The following is a 20,681-nucleotide window of genomic DNA, read 5'->3' as shown; positions in this document are numbered from 1 at the left end:
TGGCGGCGAGAGATGAGTTTATTTCTTTGAAATCTCGATTCGCCCCGTTGCTGCTGCGGTGACTAACGCACCGGCGGCTCCTGAAACCAGCCCGCGGACTCAGATCAGTAGCGCAGGCGGAGGTAGGCAACCTGGGGTTTGCCATTGATTATTTTGCAAAGCGCCATCTGCTTTCGCTTCCTGATTTGGGGCCTGCGAGGCCCTTGCTTCGCTCAGAACGAAACCTTAAAATCCCCTCTGGCTGCCCAGCTGCTCTCACGTGAGCACCCCTCGTGGCACGGGGCGGGGGCACGGCGCCGCAGGCACCTCGGGCGGTGGGTGCCCTGCTCCGGCACAAGGGCTGGCCGCAGCAAGGCAGGGCAAGGGCGGCTCGAGGCCGCCTCGGGTGGCGGTGCAGGAAGGCTCGCTTGTGTCGCAAACGGGATTTTAATGCTCTGGGTACCTGCCTGCTCCCAAAAACCCCCGGGGAGGAGCGTGGTTGCCACAATCGGGGTGGAGGAGCTGAGGGCACCGCGGCTGAGGGCTGGCTGCCACCGCGCCGTGCCGCTGGAGTGCCAGCGCCGGTGCGCGTGGGTGGAAGGGGTTGCCCGGTCTGCGCCACCGTGGCAAACTTCTCCCGGCACGGCGAGCTGTGGCCAGGGGAGGCGGCGCCTCCTAAATGACAGCTCTGTGGCTGCCTGACGTCGGGGAGGTCGAGGCGGGTGCCTTCAGAGCCGCCGCGGGTGTGCGCAGTGCGTGCACGGCCGCAGCCTCGGGCACACATCCTAGCCAGGAATCCCAGATATTTGGGATCCGTTTCTCGCCACCACCTTGCCCCCGCACTGCAGTCCCTTGGAGGTTCTTATCTGGCATCAGAGGTCTCCAACCCACCCAGAGGGTTTTGCTCTAAGTGTTTGGAAGCGGTGATGGTGTGGAGGGCATCGTGCGAGCTCTGACGATAGTAACGATGACAGGGCCGTGCCGGGCACGTGCTGCATCCCGACAACGCTGCTAGTAATAACCTCAAACCACACACCAGCATCTGAGAGCTAATCCTTAGTGCCGTGAAATCGCGTTGTCCCACCGACTGCAGCAGGAGGGTTCCGTGCACCTTTAAAAGCTTTTTCCTCCTAAAGCTCCAGCCCGTGAGGATGAGTCTGAGCGCAGCGCCTCTGGGAGCACAGCCCCCTGTGTGCCTGCGCCCAGTGCTTTGGGAACAGCAAGCTGTGCTGTGCTCGAGCTCCCCGTCCATCTGCTGAGGCGTGTGGAGCTCAGCTCCGTGGGCTCGGAGAGCGGCCCGTGGTGTAGCTGCCCAGGAGTTTCTCTGGGGCTCTGGCTGCTGAATCAAGCACCCCAGGGTGTCGGAGGATGCTCAGCAGAAGGGGTGGCGGGTGAGCAAAGGCACGCCGGGCGACGGTCCTTGTTCTACCGAAGATGTCGGGCTTGGGAGGGGAAAGCCTGAGGGCACCCGCTGGGCTGCACTGCGAATCTGCCCCTGGGCTGGCCCCAGACCCCGGAGCGTGACCGTGTCCTGCTGGCCCGCGTCTCTCCAAGCAGTGTGACTCACGCTCAGCCATCGAGGGAAGGGCTTTGGGGAGCTGCCCTCTCCAGGCACATCTCCTGACGTCCCTCTCGCTCTGCCCTTCCAGGAACAGAAGTTTTGCCAGCGCTATGACCAGCTGATGGAGGCCTGGGAAAAGAAAGTGGAGCGCATCGAAAATAACCCCCGGCGCCGTGCCAAGGAGAGCAAAGTGCGGGAATACTATGAGAAGCAATTCCCAGAGATCCGGAAGCAGCGGGAACTGCAAGAGCGCATGCAGAGGTTAGAGGAGAAGCGGTAGGAAGGGGCTGGGCCGGTATCGGACAGCCTTTCTCTTTTGTTTGTCGACGGGCGGCGGGAGGACGGGCTGGGATGGCTGTCAGTCCCATTTCTCCCCTTCTGGTCCCATAACTGTGGGGTGCACCGAGTGCAGGAGCCAGCAGGCAAATCACCTGCTGCTTTTTCCCCAGGGCGGCTCCGCGCAGCTCCAGCAGGAGGAAAAATGTCAGGAATGCGGCTGCCCGCTCCCCTGGCTGCTGATTTCCCGTCTGGCTGCAGCAGAGCGCAGAGGCAGCTCCCTTTTCTGGCCACCTGACTGGGATGGCACTAATTAGTTCCTCATTGCTAAGCCCAAATGACGATGTACGAGGCTTGCAGATGGATTTGGTCATGTCAGGGATTTAAAACATGCTTGTGCTTCGATGGGAGCGTGGGCAGGGGGAAGAAACATCTGCAGAGGTTATAGGAACGACTGCAGACGATATGAAAGGAGCAGTGTCTCCCTGAAAGGGGTGTCCCTCTCTCTGCTGTCCCCCTCTCCATTTTCTCCTCCTCATTGAAAGCACAACTGAGGTCACGTTGTTTCCTGCCAGGAGGAGCTGCAGTTTTGTGATCCCCGCCCTCCTTGCCGAAAACTCCCCGTCCTTCCCACTGCAGCCCAGGGACACCTGCTGTGCGCAGAATCCAGCTGCTTGCATCCGTCACTGCCTGGTGCCCTGCAAACAGCTGGATGTGTGAACAGTTCCTAATCAGTGGCTTTATTTTTATCTTAAAGAGAAGGGGATAAGTGGTTCTGACAATTGTTTTAAAATTGTACCTGCTTAATGAGAAAAGTTTGAGTTCCTTGGGACCTGTGGCTGTTACGTTGGGCGATCCAGGATGGGAAGTAGATGTTGATGGCTGACCTTGATTTCAGCGTTCCTGCAGGATTTGCAAACCAGACGCCGCGGCACAGCGCTGGTTGCTCAGTCCTAGCACTGGCACCTTTGTGCTATTGCTGTGGGGCGATGAAGTGGGCACGAGAAAATACGGTGGGAGGGCCTGGTTGGGTGTGAAACGTCCCGTTGTAGCGATGCAGGAGGTGGCTGTTGGCACAGGTGAGGAACGAGGGGCACGGGGTGCGTTTTGCAGCGCGGAGCACAGCACAAAGCAGAGCACCAGTTTCTGAATGTCCCTTGCCCTTTCCCAGCAGGGTAGGACAGAGGGGCAGCGGAGGGCTCTCCATGTCGGCTGCGCGCAGCGAACACGAGGTGTCAGAAATCATTGATGGGCTCTCGGAACAAGAGGTGAGGCCGGCTCTTCCTTTCCCCTCCTCTTTACCTCTCACTCCGCTCTTGTCCAGGGAGGCCAGGAGGAGTAGCACCAAGCCCCACGGTGAATTCAGATGCCAAATCCCACCAGCCCCAGGCCAGGCGGAGGGTGGGCGGGCTTCCCTGATAGCTGGCGGCCAGTAGGTAGGAGTTAGTGGTGTGTGACTGCCTCTTAGGGACGTCAGACCCCAAGCACCCCACAAACACCTTGCTGCTGTTGGTTCTACCTGCAGGTGGAGGTAGGAAGCGAAGGGAGCCGGTGCCCTGGCTGACGGGCAGAGGGGTTTTTCTATTTCCTTGTGTTTTGAATGGGCTGTGCAGCCTGACACAGGGGAATCCTATGGAATGAATGGTTTGTACGTGAGCCAGTTGGCCCACATCTTCTGGGAGTGCTCCATTCATCTTGAAACATCCCCGTGACCTTGGCTTCGTTTGGATCTGGTTTCACAAGGGTTCCACTCACTTGGCACGGAGGCGAGCTGCAGTGAATGGCTTCGCGCTTGGGAGGGGAGAGCAGCCATTGCCCAGCAATAGCTGAGATGTTTGCTGCCTGCGCACGGCGCTGGGCTGCAGGCAGCTTGCTGTTAGCAAGTGAAGGCAACCACGTGGAGGGCGCGGGGCTGAGGAGCAGAGGGAGGTGTCACGCTGTAGTGGAGGTGGCCAAGGGGGGTGTTGCGTGGCTGCCTTTGGCCTCCCGCACAGCGCATGCTGCTAAATTCCACTCTGGCCTTCTGCTAAGCCCAGAGGCTCCGCTTTGCTTTGCTCAGAGGAGGCTTTGAGAGCCTCCGTCAGGCTCCAGCCCTTCCCGGGACTGAGGGAAGCCAGGAGGCTGGAGCCGGGGGACGGCTTGCTGGGAGGTTGGGCAGTGTTCTGCAAGGAACCAGCGTCTAGCTGTGAATTAACGTAACTGCAGTTGGGACCTGGCCTTCCCGGGTCAACGGCTGGGATTTATGTCACCGGTGCCATCCCGGGCGGCAGGGAGGGCTCAGGGTTACGGTGCTGAGAGCGAACAGAAGAGGGTGACGAGAGTGTCCCTTCGTCCCCACATGGGGGATTTGTGCTGAAGGACCACGGGCAGCCCAGCTGGAGGGGCAGGGCCAGCGTTCAGGCAGGGGACAGCACAAGTGAGACGTCATTTGGCCACCGTGTTGGGAATGGCTGAGGAAACCGGTGCGCCCAGTCTGTGCTGGCCTGGCCTGCAGCCTGGGCTCTGGATGGGCTTAGTGCTTGGGCTGGATGCAGCACGGGTGTCAGGTTGTGTCCCAGGGCGTGCTGCTAGCAGGAAAGAAAGGAATCGCAGCCCCGTCACAGCGACATCCGATCTGCTCACGTGGCTGAGGGAAGTGGCGGGGTGGTAGGAGAGCAGCTGCACAGCTGGCAGGAGAGGGGAGTGAGCTCACGAGGGATTGATGCTGTCAGAGACAGGAACCTGGCCCCCGGGAGCAACCCAGAGCACGTGGAAACGAAGCTTTGGGGGTCTGGGGTAGCTCAGAGACACTTCAGGTTGAACGGAGGGAGGAAAGGCAGAGACTGTGCTGGGAGGCATCCTGTGGGGCTTCCTGTGGGTCAGAAAAGGTCTCCCTCTGCGCACCCTTCAGAAGGCTTTGCAGAGCTGACCCTCTGACCGGGCCGCTCAGAGGGGACTGAACCTCCACGTGGCCATGGCTGTGGTGTCTGGTCCCTGTGCCACTGCTGCTTTGACTTGTCTCTCGTTGCAGATAGGAGCTGTTTTCCCTAAGTCAGGCATTTCCACCCCGTATCTTAAAGCCTTTTATTTCAAAAAGAAAGATTAATTGCTTCCTGGCTGATGGCAATAGCCTCTTTCAGCGTTTAATTTACAATTACTCCAGCACTAAAGCTGCCTAGTGCTTGCTTTTCAGTTCTCCTGTTCCTCCGCCTGTCCTTCCCCCTCGAACATCTGTCCCCTGCGGTCCCCGCGGGCCCGCGGTGCTGACCGGCTGTTCTCTCTGCTTTCCCCCAAGAACCTGGAGAAGCAGATGCGCCAGCTCGCCGTCATCCCGCCCATGCTCTATGACGCCGACCAGCAGCGCATGAAATTCATCAACATGAACGGCCTCATGGACGACCCCATGAAGGTCTACAAGGACCGGCAGGTGATGAACATGTGGAGCGAACAGGAGAAGGAGACCTTCCGCGAAAAGTGAGTGCAGCCCGCGGACGTCTCTGGGTAGCCCTTGGGAACTGCGGGATGTGACCTGCCTGCTGCCTTTGGCCACGGCCCCAGCCTGCTGAGGCAGCGGGTGGTGGTTGCAGGGAGCAGCCCCGGCACGGGCGCCCTGGGTGAGTTCCCCGAGGACTTGTCTCGCACCCGGGACCCGGTGTGAAGACAGAAGCTCGTGCTGTGGTGCAGCCTCTGTCGCTGTGTTCGCCTTGGACCTGGGGGCAGGGCGATGCAGGTGGACAGAAACCTATCTGTCAGGCCTTTGCATACGTTTGGTGTGTTCGTGCCCTTGTGATTTCGCTCTGCCTGCTCCCTTGCAGAGATCTGGGAAGCTGCCGCTCCCAGCAGGGAGAAGGCTCAAAGTTTTTCTGTTTTCACTCCCCCTGTTGTATCAGCCAGTTCAGGTTCAGAGCCAGTGAAACTCAGGGCTGCGTGCAGCGTGATATTTTTGGATTACCTGCATGTCCGGGGGGATTCTCGGGGCTGCCAACATCAAACAAAGCCATGCAGCCCACTCAGGTTACAGCCTCCATCCGGTGCTTTCCCTCAGCACCGTCCCGCTGCCTGTAGGATTTGCCACCAGCTGCTGTTTCCATGGCTGCATTCCCACACCAGACAGAGCAAACTCTGTCTGCATTGTTTTCTCCTGTTTGCAAGCAGTGCTTGAGAACAGCTTGGCTCGAACGACTGGGATCGCTTTGGGGATTTCTGATCCCAGGGTACTGCTGCGCTGCCAGCCGAGCGTGGGTCCCAGCTCAGCCTCCCGTCCAGCCTCCCCCTCACCTCGTACCCCAGCGGGGACCCCGGTGCTGGTCGCACAGTGGACCGGAGTGTACTGGGTGCCCCCGGCGTGCCATGGGTGTCCTTAAAAACCGAGCTGGAGTTCAGCCTGCAGCAGGCTGAGCTCTGCAGGACGCACGGAGCAGGCACTTCCCCGGGAGGTTGCAGCGTGTTAGGTGTGGCGGGGAGGCTGCGTGTTTGGGCACAGCTCCGATCACGAGGTGGTGGTGGCCATTAGGTGTGTAATTTAGATGATCCACGGCACCCAGCAAGAGTCCAGGAAGCCACCCAGGTGAACGAGGGGAGCGCTGACACCGAAAGCCACCCTGTGCCAGAAAGTCTCCTTCCCTTCCCCTGCCCGCGACAGCCCCTGCTTGCAGCCGAAATAAGTCATTGTCGGGACGGACCAAAAATGAACAAAACAAGGAAAACAGCTCCAAGCCTATTGTAGAGGAGAACCCTCATTGCTAATTAGCCTTAAAATGTGACACTCCAAACAGCAAGGCTTGCACGCAAATGACGCAAAGGCTAATTACTCGCTCTTTAATAGAGGGGCCATGCCTGGCTAATGGGGCTGGAAGGATCCACACCCAGCTCTTGCGTCCTGCTGTGCACGGTGGTTTCTGTGTCATCGCTGTGGGTGATGCGGAGCTCAAGGCATGAATACAGAAGGGTTTTGGGGCTCTCACAAAACTCAGTTGTGGAGACTGGTACGTAGGAGCTGTAAGCAAGGCCCAAGGAGGGCTGCCCCGGTGCCTTCCCTGATCCCAGTGCGCGGAGAGCTGAGCTACCTTGGGTGCTGCAGTGCTGGCCTGGGTTTTTGAGGTGAACGTGGGTTGTGCTCTCTGTGATGGTGGCTCAGAGGCAGCATCCTCAGCCTGTGAAAACCTAGCGCGGCCTTTTGTTCAGCCCTGGTCACAGGGGCTCTCGGAAAAAGCAGCTAGGCATTGCAAGGCCTGCAAGCTCCAGCTCTGAACCCATTTTAGCCATCAAACCATGGGGAAGATTCTGGCCTGATTTGCTGCTGGGCAGCATTTCAGATCTTCCTGTAAGCACGTCAGTGGCCTGATCCCAGGCGGACCATGGTTTTCCAGAAGAGCAGCAGCAGTGGCTGTGGGACCCCTTAACCCAGCCCAGCCCAGAGGCCCCATGGTGTTGGACACTGTGAGAGTGCAGCTTCCTTCCCTCATCACGGGGACACAGCCTGGCCTGGCAAAAAACCACAGGATTGCCCTCCGAGTTGCCCTCTGATCTGTGTTATTGTCATGGGTAACGTGGCCATGAAAACCCCATCCCCTGATCGGCCCCTGGTTTGTGCCACACACAGCACGACACGTAGGATCTGTGGGGTGATCCCGCTCTGTCTGAGCAGCCCAGGTCTTTTTTTTTCTTTTTCCTAGCATTTCTGGTTTCTTCTTTTTCATCCACATACTTATTTAGTCACATGTCTTGAGGGATCTCCCATGGGTGTCTGTGTTATATTTGGATAAGTTTTGCCCTTCAAAACACTTGATGAAAGAAAGGCTGCAGCTGGACGTGGGACAGAGTCTGGAGTCCCTGTTAAGAATCCCACTCCCATGGCTGTCCTCCATGCTCCCACGTCCCCCCCACTCTTCATTGTCACCCACAAAAGCCTCGCGCTGGCTGCTGCAGAGATTAGGTCCCCCTGCTACGGTGAGCAGGCTCTTGCAGCACCCCCCAGAGCAGATGGGGAGATGGGGCCCTGCATCAGGAAGGGTGCTGGTGTGCGGGTGACTGCCTGCTGGAGCCCCAGCTCCATTGGGCTAAACTTCAAGTTCCCATCTTTCTGGGAAGCCGAGCTGCAGGCAAATATTTTCTTAAACCTGCAGGTCCCCCAAGGAGCTGGTCTCGCTGCTCCAGGCGCACAGGGCAAGGCCGCCCATGGGCAGGGGGTCGGGGCTGGCGCTCGCACTAACCCTGTCCCTCTGCTCCCGCAGGTTCATGCAGCACCCGAAGAACTTCGGCCTTATCGCCTCCTTTCTGGACAGGAAGGTAAGCCTCTCTGCGCGGCTTTAATCTTCTTCACACTGCCTCGTCTCAATCATCACACCTCCTTCGGTGCTGGAGCAGGCAGCGGAGGTCCTTAGCCCCTCAGTGGCGGTGGCTCAGGGCCCTGGGGGTCCCCTCCTCGCCCTGGGGAGGGATCCCGAGGGCGGGGTGAGTCCCAGTTCACCCAGCGCTTCGGACTGGCGTTGTGTCCGCCTGTGGTGTTTAGGAATGGTTTGAGGGCGGGAGGGCCTGAACTTTCCCAAGGCTCTGCGTTGTGCTGCTCGGACTCTTCCTTTTTGCTGTTAATTGGGCTGATGGAAGAAAGGTTTGGAAAAGATCTGAAGGAGGAGCACGGCTCTGCTCCTGTTCTGAGCGAGGCCAGGTACCTGCTCTAGGACAGGCCATACGGGCAAATCCTGGACAGACCCAGCCTGGAAGGACAGATGGGCCAGGCGCTCTCCTGAGCAAGCAGCCCTTGTCTTCCCTGGGTCTTGGGGTCACTCGTGTCCTTGGCCCATCTCACGCCGTGTTTCATCCTCCCAGCGTCTGCTGGGTTGGGGGGGAGCCCTCTGCTGTCAGGGGGCTGGGCCCAGTGGCCTGCGAGGTCCTTTCCAGCTTAAACTGCTCTCTGATCCTGCACGAATCAGGCTGGGCAGATCATTTGTAAGAGCTCAACTTCCCTGTCCAAAGCAGCAAGCAAGCCGTGCGGCAGCAGCAACCTTCTGTTGCCATTCATGCTGTAAGACACCAGGCTCTTTTCAGCCTCTCTCCCTTGTTAAAGCCGAAAGTGGTGGGACTTGGATGATGCTCACAATCCAGTCTGTGTTCCAAGCTGTAAAATGTCTTCTAATTTTATTTGTACTCGTTTGTAAATCAGGCTGTAATTATGATACAGAACACATCCATTATCCCGTTGGAGAGAGATGCAAAGTATGGCTCAATGTAATGAATTAATAGATTTTTAAATTGCATTAAAAAAAAAAATAGTGATCTTAGCCCTTGGAACAGATGACTGTAAGTTTTTGTATTTGTGTGTGTGTGTGTGTGTAATCAGGGCTAGATTAGAAAGAGATCCAATTAACGCTTTAAAAGTTACAATCTGTTGTTGCACATGGTTCCACTCTTTGTATGGGGATGGGGAAAGTGCAGCCTGGACCTCTCCTACAGGGGCGGGCTGGGAGCGCTCGGCAGCACCCCGTGCCCGGGCACTTGCAGGTGTGGGGTCTGTGGGGTTATTTCTGTTCGTACACCCGCCGAGCCCCGCTGTGAAGGTACAGTTCGGGTGCCCACGTCGGTAGGGGAAGGAATTGGCGCAGGAATTTTGTCCAGCTCCGTGCCGCTGACCAGGAGCAGAGCCGCGTCCCAGCCGCTTGTTTCCTGACGCAGGACCCGAGCCGGCCGTGGGACCCGGGGCTCGGCTGGCAGCTCGGGAGCATGGGGGCGTCCGCGAGGAAGCCGGGCGCGCTCCAGCCAGCGAGCTCGGTGGCTGGAAGTAATGCTGGCTGACAGCCGCGTGGCAGGTTGTGCGGGGCATAACCACAACAGAGGGTGACAGGCAGCTCTCCTTGTTCTGCTTTTAGTTGCCACAGTCATCTGGGGTCAGCCCTGCCCCCTGCCCCGGGCTGGCCCCGCGCTCTGCTTCGCACACAGGGTGCTCATTGTTCTGCATCCCCATCTCCGAGCCGGCACGCTTGTGGGAAGGGCCCCGCTTTGTCACTGGGAAGTGCCCTTTTTTACCAGGGCGATGTGCTTCGTCCCCCTATTCCAGCGGGCAGAGCCCACAGCAGCATCCCGAAAGGGCTTCCCTGGGGACGTAGAGGGAAGCCTGCTGTGGCTGCAGAGCCTCCGGGGTGGCAGGGGGTCCGGCAGCTGCAGGGTCTGAACGCTGCCTCTCCTGAAGGTCTGCGCCCCCGCAGCGCGAGGGGCCAGGTCCTTCTGCGCCCTGACTCCCCGTGTCGTTGCAGACGGTGGCGGACTGCGTCCTGTATTACTACCTGACCAAGAAGAATGAGAATTACAAGAACCTCGTGAGAAGGAATTACCGGCGGCGGGGCAAGAGCCAGGTAAGAGCCCGAGGGAAAAGCGCACGGAAACATTATCTCTGCTGCAGCTTCTCGGTGGCACTTTATGGCTGAGCACCCCCACCCCGCCCCGTAAATGGTTACAGGCTGCGGCGGGGCCGTGATTTTGCTCTGTGTAAGCTTTTCAGAACATGCTGTTTTCTGTCGGTTGATGTCTGTCCGTCCCCATGCCAAGGTCACGGTAGCTTTAAAAAGCAAACCCTTGAAAAAAGGGCCTGGAGCGAATGCAGAAAACCTGGCCACGCGTCAGGAGTCACCCGGGGTGGCCTGTGCAGCCTGCCCGGAGGAGATGTCGGTCCTGCCTGAGACCCGAGCTGTTTCCCTCTGCCCTCCACAGCTGGCGTGCCAGCGGGATGGTGCTGGGCTGGGTGCTGGGCAGGGGTGCTCCTGCCTGGCAGGGACTGCCCGAGGCTCTTGTACCTGCGTTGGGATGGGAGGGGAATGGCTTCGGTGACTTCTGGCCACTGAGCAGGGGTCCGTAAAGCCTTCTGAAATACCTGAGGGTGTCTGACATCCCTTGGGGGCTGGCAGGTTTGGTGCTGAAGCTAGAGGAGACCCTTAACACATTTGGCATGCCAGCTGAGGGCCTGACGGGTCCCTCAGATACAACACGAGGTGCCTGGGGGTAGGTGATGGATCAACCCGTGGAGTTACGTGGCCTAGATGTGAAACGAGACGTGACCTTGGCAGTGTTGCTGCTGATACCAGAGTGCCAAGATAAGTGCTAAGAGCAGGAACCCTGTCCCCGCAGATGCTTGCAGACAGAGGTGAGCCCCCAGGTTGGTGAAGTGAACGATGATCCATGGAGTGAGGAGAGTGAGGTGATGGCACAGGGAATCTCTCTGGAAAACGTGGGGATTGGAATGGAAAAACTGGCCTGTCCCATACCACCGCTGACATCAGCAGCTCCTCGTGCTGCATGGCCATAAAAAGCAGCACTTGGGTCTAGATGCTGATTGGGAGGCAGATAGGTAGCCTTGCTCCAATTTGATTTCTGCAGCATTAAGACATCAGAATAGTTCGCACATGACGAATGTCATGGACGGGGCCCAATTTTCCCTTCTTTTTTTCAGAGACATTAGAGATGGATAAAACCCTATTAGATTATCCAGTCCCTCTCCCAGCAAACACAGGGTGGTTCCCTCCAGTACATTTTTATAGTGTTTACCATGGTCTGTTTTGTTAGATCACAGCAACTAGAACATGAGGCCACATTTGTTTCTTGTTAGCAGTGGAGACATTTAGCACAGCTCATTCTGGCTTCGATGTTAAGTTGAGCAAGTAACAAGTGTGGAGGGAGAGAGGCAATCTGCCGCCCTGCTCTGCACGAGCCCTGCGGCCACGGACCCGCCGGTCCTGCGCTCAGCAGGTACTGCTTGTATTTTGCCTTTTAGAAGAACCCGAAGTAGCCCTGGCCGCAGAATTTCCTGGGATGCTTCCCCTTGCTTGTGAGTCTGGTCCAACGGGGGCGGTGGAGGTCGTGGGCTGCCATTTGGAGCCTCGTTGAGGGGCCGGCCTGTGGAAACGGGGACTTGCTGCATCAGCCGTAATAGAAGGCAGGCCTGCTTTAGGAATTAGGGGACAGAAATATTTGTAAATCATTAAGAGGCAGCAACTGCTGGGCCCCGAGGTGAGCTGACTGCAGTGTTGGTGGTGCAGAGCTCGACCAGAACGTCGCTGCTTTTGAAGGAAAAGTCACCCTGCACCTCAGCCTCGTGTCCCCTCCCGGCCTTCCTGTCTGGTCGCTCCTCACCGTGCCACTTCAGCCGTTCGTGGGGCTGTCTGCTGAGCTGGACGGCGAGGACCTAATCCCAGCTAAAAAATAATTCCCTTGTTTCCCGGATTATCATTAACCCCATGCACCTCCCCCTGCTGCCCGCGTGGCCTCCCGAAGAGCCGGGGCTGCGCGCTGAGGGACGGTGCGGGGAGCGGGGACGCCGGGCTGATGGTGACCGGAGAAGGGCAGCAGGGCTCGGGACTGCAAGGGGGACAGCACGGGGACAGGCAACCCGTAAAAGGGACAAGGAGGGCTTGGGGCTGCTGGACACCTGCGGCACTGGGAGGCGTCGTGCCTTGCTCCCAGCGCTGCACGTGCTCTGGGCTCTGACGTGGTCGGTCCTGCTGGTGAGGGTTAAAGCGGCTAAACGCCAGCGGTGGGATTTCGTGGATTTAGTGCAGGGGAGGGAGACGTGCGCTTTGTCGGGTGAGAGGAGCGGCTGAGGTCCGACACAGAGTGCCTCTGGAGTGGCCCTGCGCCGTCATCTCGCTCCTTTTCTCACGGAGAGCTTGGTGGTCTTATTTGCTGTTGGAGGCTGCGGGGAGCTTGAGAGAAAAGCGGGGATAATTGCAAGTAGAAATAAAGCTACTCTGGTGTCAGGATTATCATTGTGGCCTACTTATTAAAAGTACATTAAAAAACAAGGATCCCATTGCTCCCTGGCTGATGGTCCCCTGGCAAAGGATATTCCTCATAAAGCCGCTACTTATTGCTCAAATTCTCCTGCCAAGAGCGGGGACTTCACATGATTCTGCTTCCAGTTTGTCATAAAAACAAGCAGGCTCCCGGTCCAAGGCGCGGCGCATGCTCCCGGCGCTGCCTCCCCTTGGGCGAATGAATGAAAGGCGCACGCATCCGAGGCATCGTTATGCACAGCGCTCAGGCTGCCAAGCTGAGGATCCTTTCTAAAATAATCCTCTGCATTCGGGTAGGAAAAATGTCATTTAACCCCGAAAGGAGGGAATCAGTGCTAAAAGTAATCGCTTCCAAGCGTGTAATTTCTCATTGAAGGGGGGGAAAAAAAAAAAGTTTGAGTCATGGTAAAAACGATCTGATCCAATCCTCAGTGTGCAGTAATGAGCATAAATTTGCATGATCGTGTAAAGAAAGCTGCGCAGCGCTACCCCTTGTGTTGGATGTGTTTCCTGGGGGGGCTGTGGCAGTCGCTCCTTAGGGTATTTCAGAGAGCATCTCCTGGTTAACGCCCCTAATCCTGTGCAGGGAGCGGGGCACCGAAACTCAGCAACTATCACCATGTGCCGCGCTGCTCGGGCAAGCCGTTCAGCCCGGCCGCAGTAGCACAGCATCGTGCCGAACCCGAGCTGGAAGAAGTGTGTCTGTTTCACCGCAGTGATCCCGTGCGGGGCTTTGATTCCGGAATAAATCCATGCCGAGCTTCGGAGCAGCGCGCCCGCGTGATGGAGCAGGACGCGGCGGTCGCGTTCCCCACACGGTGCTGGTGGGTTCCCGGGGCTGAAGCCACCCGTCCCCGCGCGGTGCCGGGGGTGACTCGGGGCCGGGTGAAGTCATGCGCGGCGGCAGGAGGACGCGGGCCCTGGCAGCCCCGCAGGACGTGCCGGCAGACAGCGCTCACATATTCCACGGCGAGCGGGACGTCACCCGGCCGGTAACGCTGACGCTTTCGAGGATTCGCCCGGCGGTGCTTCTGGAGCAGGATCCCACCCGAGGGGCCGGACCCCCACGCAGCCCCCCGGCTCCACCAGCGGCACGGCGGCTCCTGTGCCCCGCAGCGCGAGCGGCCGGGCAGCGACGCGCTCCCCTGCCGGGGCTGACAGCTTTCCCAGCCCTCCCCCCCCGCCCCCCTTCTTCCGTGCCCCCTGCCAAAAGCCAAATCGAATTATCTGTACCGACGGCTGGCCCGCCCTCCCCCAAACGCAAACCGTTCCCGTCCCCACACGCTGGTGAGGGTAAACAGCCCGAGCCCGTGTTTTTATAAACAAGCTCTTCAGTTTTTTAGCGTCAACACGGTGCGTGGCGGCGCGGCTCGCCGTGCTGGCAGAGGCTCAGCCTGCCAGGCGGGCGCTCGGGGCCTCAGCGCGGCTCCGCAGGATGCGGCCCTGGGGCCCTGCGCTGCAGACGGGGCTCGTCCTGCTGCCTCCTCCTCTCCCTGTGCCAGGAGCGGGTTCGGAGCACAGCGAACTGCCTCACAGGCTGTAAATTGCGCTCGGACCCTCGCTCCGTTAACCGCACCGGCTAACGAGTCGACTGATGGGTATTTATTTCTGGGAAGCATTCGATTTCCATCAGTCCGGGGAGCAGCTCCGTGTTAACGCCAACGGCTTTGACAAGTTCTCTTTCAGACCCGCGGAGATATTTGTCATGAAATGCTGCTTTAATGACGCAGTGCATCGCACAGAGCCGTGCCTGGATGCGACCAGTAAACTTCGCTGCCACAAATACCGATAAATGATCCTGCGGGCGTCTAAGTGTGGGCCGGCTCCAGCACTGCCTTTGAGCGGCACCGGGATGATCGGAGCAGCAGCAGGGCTGCGGGCTTGTGGCCGCAGCGTGCCCCGTAAAAGAGCAGCATGTAGGGCTGGGATTTCGGTGCTGGGGTATGGTTTCACACCGTGCTGCTGGGACGCCGCGGTGTGGCTGCACAGCCCCGTTCTCTGCCCCGTCCAGCACCGTGCACGCTCTGATTCAGGCTGCTTGGGCACAACCCAGATCTCTTTTTCTTCAGGGGCTGATTTCTCAGGCACCGGCTGCGGGAGGTGCGGAGCAGAGCCTGCAGGCACCCTGCCGCTGCACCCCTGGGACCCCCCAGCTGCTTCTGAGCCTGGGCGGGGCACCGGGATTTTGGCAGCCGTGTGGACTTCGGGCTCTCCCACCGTTTTAGGAACCACATCTGTGTTAACAACCCCCCAGACCTTGTTGATTTGGGATTTTTGGAGGGGATTGAATTTGGCTCGGTTTCCGGACAGGTTTGCGGTCTGACAGCACTGCTGGTGGCCAAGAAGGGCTGGAAAATTCCCCAGGCCTTGCTGGGGGGGGAAGGACCCATGAGAAGACGCTGAACCTGGATGGATGCCATGGTCCTGGTCCTGGCTGAGCTGTGGTCTTGGGGAGAGAAACGTCTTGCAGAGCATTTAACACCTTGGGAGCTCGTGTGTGCTGCCAGGTGCAGGTGCTCACACTTTAAATCCACATCTCCTCGTAGCCAAAATAAACCCAAACAAGACCACCTAACCTCCAGGAACCTCAGATGTGCTCCAAAACCTCGTGCTCCAAAAATCAGTCCTGTAGCAAAGGCAAGGGTCATGCCGGAGGACACTTGGAAGTGGTGGAGCCCTGCAAAAAAGCCGTTTTTTGTTAGGGAACGTGGTTGGTTCTGGGAGACCAGCCAGTCCCTCGTGCTCCTCCTACAGCTCGGTGCCGTTGGAGGTGCAGGCAAGGGCTCGGGGCTTTGTCTGGGGCCTGATGCCCACCGTGTGCTGCTTCTGAGCAGTGTTTGTGCAGAGGAGGTAGGCACGGTGTGAGATGTGGCTGTGTTCAGACTGGTGCTGTTCCCGTAACCCTCCGACAGTGCCTGCACGATGCTGCAGGCCGTGGCAGCAGGACAGTGGTGAAGATCCTTCCCGTCCGGGCTCCCGATGCTCCCAAACCCCATCCCTGGTCACACCCCGGAAGGTGTCGTGTCCCCGGTAGAGCCAGCCGCAGCCTTCCCACCGCCCTGCCACCCCTCCGGGCAGCGCGGTCAGGCCGACACAATGGAAACTCGCATTCCTGGAATCCCAGCTGCAGTTTTGGGGGTGATTATACCAGAACTACGCGGCCATATTTGGGAAAGGAACCCAAGGACGTGGTGCTGCGGGAGGATCGCTGCTTGGGTCCCGGACCCCGCGGCAGCCTCGCAGGCTGTGCCGGGGCGGTGGCGATACCGTGGGGATGCGGCCGCTCCACCCCAGTGGCACCGGCACGGGCTGCCCGTGGACCAGCCGCTGATGGACCGCGCGGCCGCGATGTCCTGGCTGTTCCATGCAGCTTAATTACATCTCGGTGAGAATATAGCTGCATGGGAGCCACGTGAAGCCCCACGCCGGCTCACCCCGCGCTCGGACTGGTGTTTCTGCGGCAGCAGGTCCATGCAGCCCCTGGGCGAGTGCCCCACGGCGCCTGCGCTCACGTGAGTAGTCCTGGGTGCTGCAGGGGGCCGGGAGCTGCCGAGCTGCCTGGGGAACGCAGCGTCCTCCTCGTGGGTCTCGGATAGGGAACGGATCTGGGGATAAGTTGTTTTATTTACAGTCGGGATCCGGTTTTGACTGGGAACCGTGTGAAGCTTGGAGCCGAAGGGAAACAGGGAGGCAGGTCACGTCGTGGCTACGGTGCTTTCTGAAACGGGCGCAGCTGAAAATCCCGGAGGGCTTTCTTCGCCCCGGTGCGTGCGCGTGGGGCCCAGCAGTCTCTTGCCCAGCCCCTGCCACTGTTTGTTTGCACCGCGCCGGGGGGGGGTCCCTGCGGAGCCGGAAAGCAGCCGGCGGAGAGCTGGAGCCTGGCAGCAGGGCAGAGTGTGGCAAAGCAAACCGCAGAGAAGAGAAAACACGTGTTCCCTGCCTGGGACGGAGCGGGGCTCGTCTTCACCACTTCCAAATGTTGTGCTCTCTTCCCCTCGGGTCATTTTCCCTTCGTAAGCAGTCAAATCACTTTTCAAAAAACTCAGCAGTGACCCAGAAAAGAAACATTTCCTCTTATGGAAAAGCCCTTGGTGATTTAAGGAGGGATCGCTCGAGCAGGGTCCTGTAAATTCGCTGCCACGCTTGAGCAGGATCCCCGTGCGGTAGAAGGCCGGGAGGCACGTGCCCGAGAGGCTCCCAGCGTGGAGAGTGATGGGCCCACACCCAGGTGCATGGCCCCAGCCCTACTGGTCCCAGTCCTTCATCTGTGCCATGCCCAGTGCTCTCTGGTGCTGAGCAGTGGTTGCATCCAGCGGAGAAGCAGCACAGATCGAGGGCTGCCCCGCGCTCCCTGCTGGAGCCTTCCTGCTCCCAGCCAAACCGAGCGAGCCCCGCGCTCGCTGTCGTTTTCCTTATCAAATCTCAGCTTGGCCCTCTGTTCTCTGACTTGCTTCCACGGCCAACAGCATCGAGCCCAAGCCCGGGCTGTGAGCGATCAAAGCGGAGTAGCCAGCAGACCTCCTCCTTCCCCTCCGTGTTTTGGCAGCGGCTTGTTTTGATTTGTGGTTTCTCCCATGAGCGGAGGGTGCTGCGCGCGGTCGTGAGAAGCCAGGCTCCGCGGCTGTGGGTGGCAGCGAGGACTGAGGCATTCCAGACTGTCAGATCAGAGGCTTTGGGCCTTGGGAGTCGCTTACGTGATGCATATATATATATATATTTATAAGCCCTCCCGCCTGTGCTCTCTATCCGGCCTGTCTGCGAGCTCCCTGCAGGGAGGGCGACGGGAGGTGCTGTTTGTAGCGGCTGTGTGGGATCAAACCTCGGTGGCAGACGGGCTTGAGCCCCCGCTGCGGGGCTGGCAGAGGTGGAAGGATGCTCCGGGGGGGCTCAGGAGCCTGGGCGGCACTCAGTGGGGGCTGGCGAGGGGGCTGGCACTGCGGGTGCTTGGGGCGGGGGCTGTGCCTCGGCAGGGCACTCCAAGGGGTACTGGGTATAGGGAGAGCCTGAAAGCAAGTGGAAGGATGCACGGGGAGGGGGAGAGCGATAAAGCAAACCCTAAGCGTTCCCGGGCCAGCAAAACATGGGCCTTTTACCTTCAGCTTATCTTGAGCTGGTTTTAATTTGCGACTCCCTGATTGCGTGCAGTGACCTCGGCCTGAGCCTGCTGCGCAGCCGAGCGCACCAGGAGAGCACCGTAAATGCCGTGAGTCTGAGGTCACCCACGGGAGAAGGGAGGCACCAGCACCCCGTGTGCGGTAGGAGGCACGGCCAAGGGGTCTCAGGTCTGCAGGCGGGGAGGGGGCTCGGGCCCACGTGGCCGGCAGGGCACAGCGTTACCCAAATTCCCCATCGAGGCAGGTTTGGCTGCAGTGTGGGTGGGGAGAGCGTTGGCACGCATCTCCACGCTGCTGCAGAAGGCTCAGAGCGAGCTGGTGGCAATGGCAGGAAAGTCACGTCTGAGAAAAAGTCTCAAAGCTCATCCCTGTGATGCCTGGGGTGAGTTTGAGAGGTAAGGTACCCAGATGTCCCATGGGGCAGCCCTGGCATGCACACGGCTCCGTGTGCGGCAGGCATTAGGGGTGGCAGTTTGCTTCCTCCTGCTGCGAGGAGCAGGCAGGAGGTGGTGACTTTGGGCACGGTGCTGGAGGTGACGTGATCCACCTGCCAAATGGCATCCCATGGGCAGCAGATCCAGCCTCAAAACCTGGCGTGAGAGAGGAGGCAGCACCTCCAGCCAGCGCTGGGGCTTGGTGAAGGCCTCACGGTGCTGTCACCCAGCCAGTCCCCCACCTGCACATCCACCAGCACGCGGCGTGGCCAGACAGGAGGAGCTGGCCAGGAGTGAGCTCATCCATCCCTGGATGGCCAGCCCTGTCCCCCTCCCTGGGAGCACGAGGGCTGGGGATGCAGCTGAGCCTTGGTTTGCTCTGCTGGAGCTACAAAGCACGGGGTGAGAAGCACCCCGAGCATCCCCGTGGCTTTGGAGGAGAGCGGGTGCCTCGGGCGCAAGGTGCGCGGGGCCAGCAGCGAGCTCCGGGATGCTCTGGGGGCAGCGAGGTGTCTGCGCCTGGCTCTGGCACTGTCCCCAGCCCCTGCCACAGCCCGGCGTGTCTCACCGCGGAGGGGACGGGGAAGGCAGGAGCGGTGGTTCTCCAGAGGCTTGGAAGTTTGGAAAATAAATAGCCCTGCGCTGTAGGTTCGGCTTGGCATCCTCGCAGATTAATCACGCTGGCTGCAGCCAGCACTGAGAGCCCCGGTGACGAGAGCTGTGGTTTATAGATGATGATTCATCGACTCGACTTAGAGCGACCACGTTATTCCAGCAGATTGCAAAATCATAAGAGGAATGTTGTGGTTAGTTTACGGCTTAACTATGCAAATCGTCAGGAAGCCTTCAGAGCTGGAGAACGTAAGGCGCAGCGAGCCCGGATGGCTGGGCGGTGAGCAGGGGCCGGGAGCCGGCGATGGGGCTGTCGGGGACCGGCCGCTCGCGCGAGCCCGGGGCCAGAGAGGTGAGCACCGGGGGGGGGGAGCGAGGGGCTGGGGGGGTGCTGAGCGAGTGATGGGGCGCTCGGGGAGCCGGGGGGGGGCGCGTTGCGGGTCGGGAAGGCGTTTCTGGCCGGTTTCCCCCGTCTCTGTCCCAGGGCGTCTCCGGCGGAGCTGGGGAGGGAGAAGGTGGGGAGCTGCTTCCCACCTCCTCCTGCCCTCCTGTCCTGCCAGAAGCAGGCAGCGCCTGAGCGGAGGAAGTAAACAGAGTGGGAGGAGCTGCACCTCTTCCTCGCCGTGGCTTTTTCCCTGCCAGACCCAGGGCCTGCGGCTGGGGGGGGGGGGGGGGGCGGCGAGCGCTGCCGGGACGCGCGGCGAGTTGGTCGCTTCTCGGTGGGGCCAACGCTTCGCTGGCCGGGACCTACCTGCAAGCCCGTGTCCCCGGAAAGCGTGCTCGGGCACGGCGTGCCAGTGCGACGGGGGCGGCTGGCTAGGGCGAGCAGATTTCCGCGAGCCAGCCACGCATCGCTCCCAGGAGTTGGGTGGGTGGGTGCGAGCGTGCCACCCTGCCCGCCGCCCCGGCGAGGGGGAGGCTGGAGGCGCACGCGCTGCTCCCGGCGGGGCTGGCACCGCTCTGCTCCTCTCCAGCTGCTCCGGGGCCGCTGGGGAATTGGGGTAGAGGTGAGCAGATGTTTGTAATTAGGGAGCAGCTCGTGCCGGAGCACGGCAATCGCTCCGGGAGGGAGGCAGCACGGCTCCGCGGGCTCGCACCCCGGGGCTCGGAGCAGGATCGGCCTCTCGCTCACGCGTCCCGCATGCGATTTGTCCCGGGGCCTTTTTAAATAAACAGGATGTGTTGGCAGCAAAAACAAACAGCGGCGATGCTGGGGAGGAAGGGCGGTCCGGCAGCAGGAGAACACTTGACCTGGAAGGGAGGGACGGGAGGGACGGCCCTGCTCTGCCACAGGCTTCTCCCCAGGCCTCGGGCACATCCCTCAGCCTTCTGCGCGAGGCGGGGAGCGTGGGCCTGCTCTGCCTCCTGCACCTGGGGGGTTCAGCCTGGGGGACAGGGCTGTCGCTGGAGGGAGCTTGCCGGAGTGGACCAGTTTCAGTCCTGGCCCTCTTTTTTTTCCAATAAGCGCCAGCCCACCTGCAGGTCCACCTCTAAGTGGGGCAGCGTGAATCAGAAGGAAACATCATCTGGTAATTGGGGAAGCATTTCCTGGCCCGTCACGCTTCGGGATGGCGTCCCGTCCCTTGAATCATCCAGAGCTGGTCCGTGTCCAGAGCTAAGAATAGCCTCCCCGTGCGCCGCGGGGGCAGCCCGGTGCCGGGCAGGGTGGGGGACCGGCCGGCTGGGGGCCGGGTCCCGGCTGTGGCTTCGCCGTGCCCGGTGGCTCCCGGCGCTGTGCCGGGCTGTGCCGGGCTCCGACGCCGTGCGGTGGGAGGTTGGAGGTAGAGCACGTAGCGTGGGTGGGCCTGGGCAGCCGCTCGGGCTGCCATCGGCCCCGCGAGCCTCCTCGGGATTGAAGGAGCAAATGCAGCTCCTGGTGGAGCCGGGGGCAGTTTTCCCCAGCGTGGCCTGGGGGTGACAGCGCTGCCTGCTCTGTGCCTTTCGGACG

General features: G+C 60.1%; 1 protein-coding gene across 18 annotated transcripts in view; it reads left to right on the top strand.

Moving 5' to 3' along the window:
* Positions 1 to 20,681, top strand: part of NCOR2 (nuclear receptor corepressor 2) — a 234,249-nt gene that overhangs the window by 146,904 nt on the left and 66,664 nt on the right. For 10 of the 18 annotated variants that reach the window (XM_083804427.1, XM_083804428.1, XM_083804429.1 and 7 more), the window contains 5 exons: positions 1,629 to 1,816; positions 2,988 to 3,084; positions 5,091 to 5,269; positions 8,029 to 8,083; positions 10,045 to 10,143. In XM_083804427.1, the coding sequence (XP_083660553.1) occupies positions 1,629 to 1,816; positions 2,988 to 3,084; positions 5,091 to 5,269; positions 8,029 to 8,083; positions 10,045 to 10,143 (618 nt within the window). Of the gene's footprint in view, positions 1 to 1,628; positions 1,817 to 2,987; positions 3,085 to 5,090; positions 5,270 to 8,028; positions 8,084 to 10,044; positions 10,144 to 10,203; positions 19,086 to 20,681 lie in introns of those variants that run through there. The other 8 variants (XM_083804413.1, XM_083804422.1, XM_083804415.1 and 5 more) reach the window with 4 other exon arrangements.

Source organism: Anser anser, assembly GCF_964211835.1.
Source record: "Anser anser genome assembly, chromosome: 18".
Taxonomy (NCBI): domain Eukaryota; kingdom Metazoa; phylum Chordata; class Aves; order Anseriformes; family Anatidae; genus Anser; species Anser anser.
Note: the sequence above shows the minus strand (reverse complement) of the source record. Positions and strands in the feature narration are given on the sequence as shown.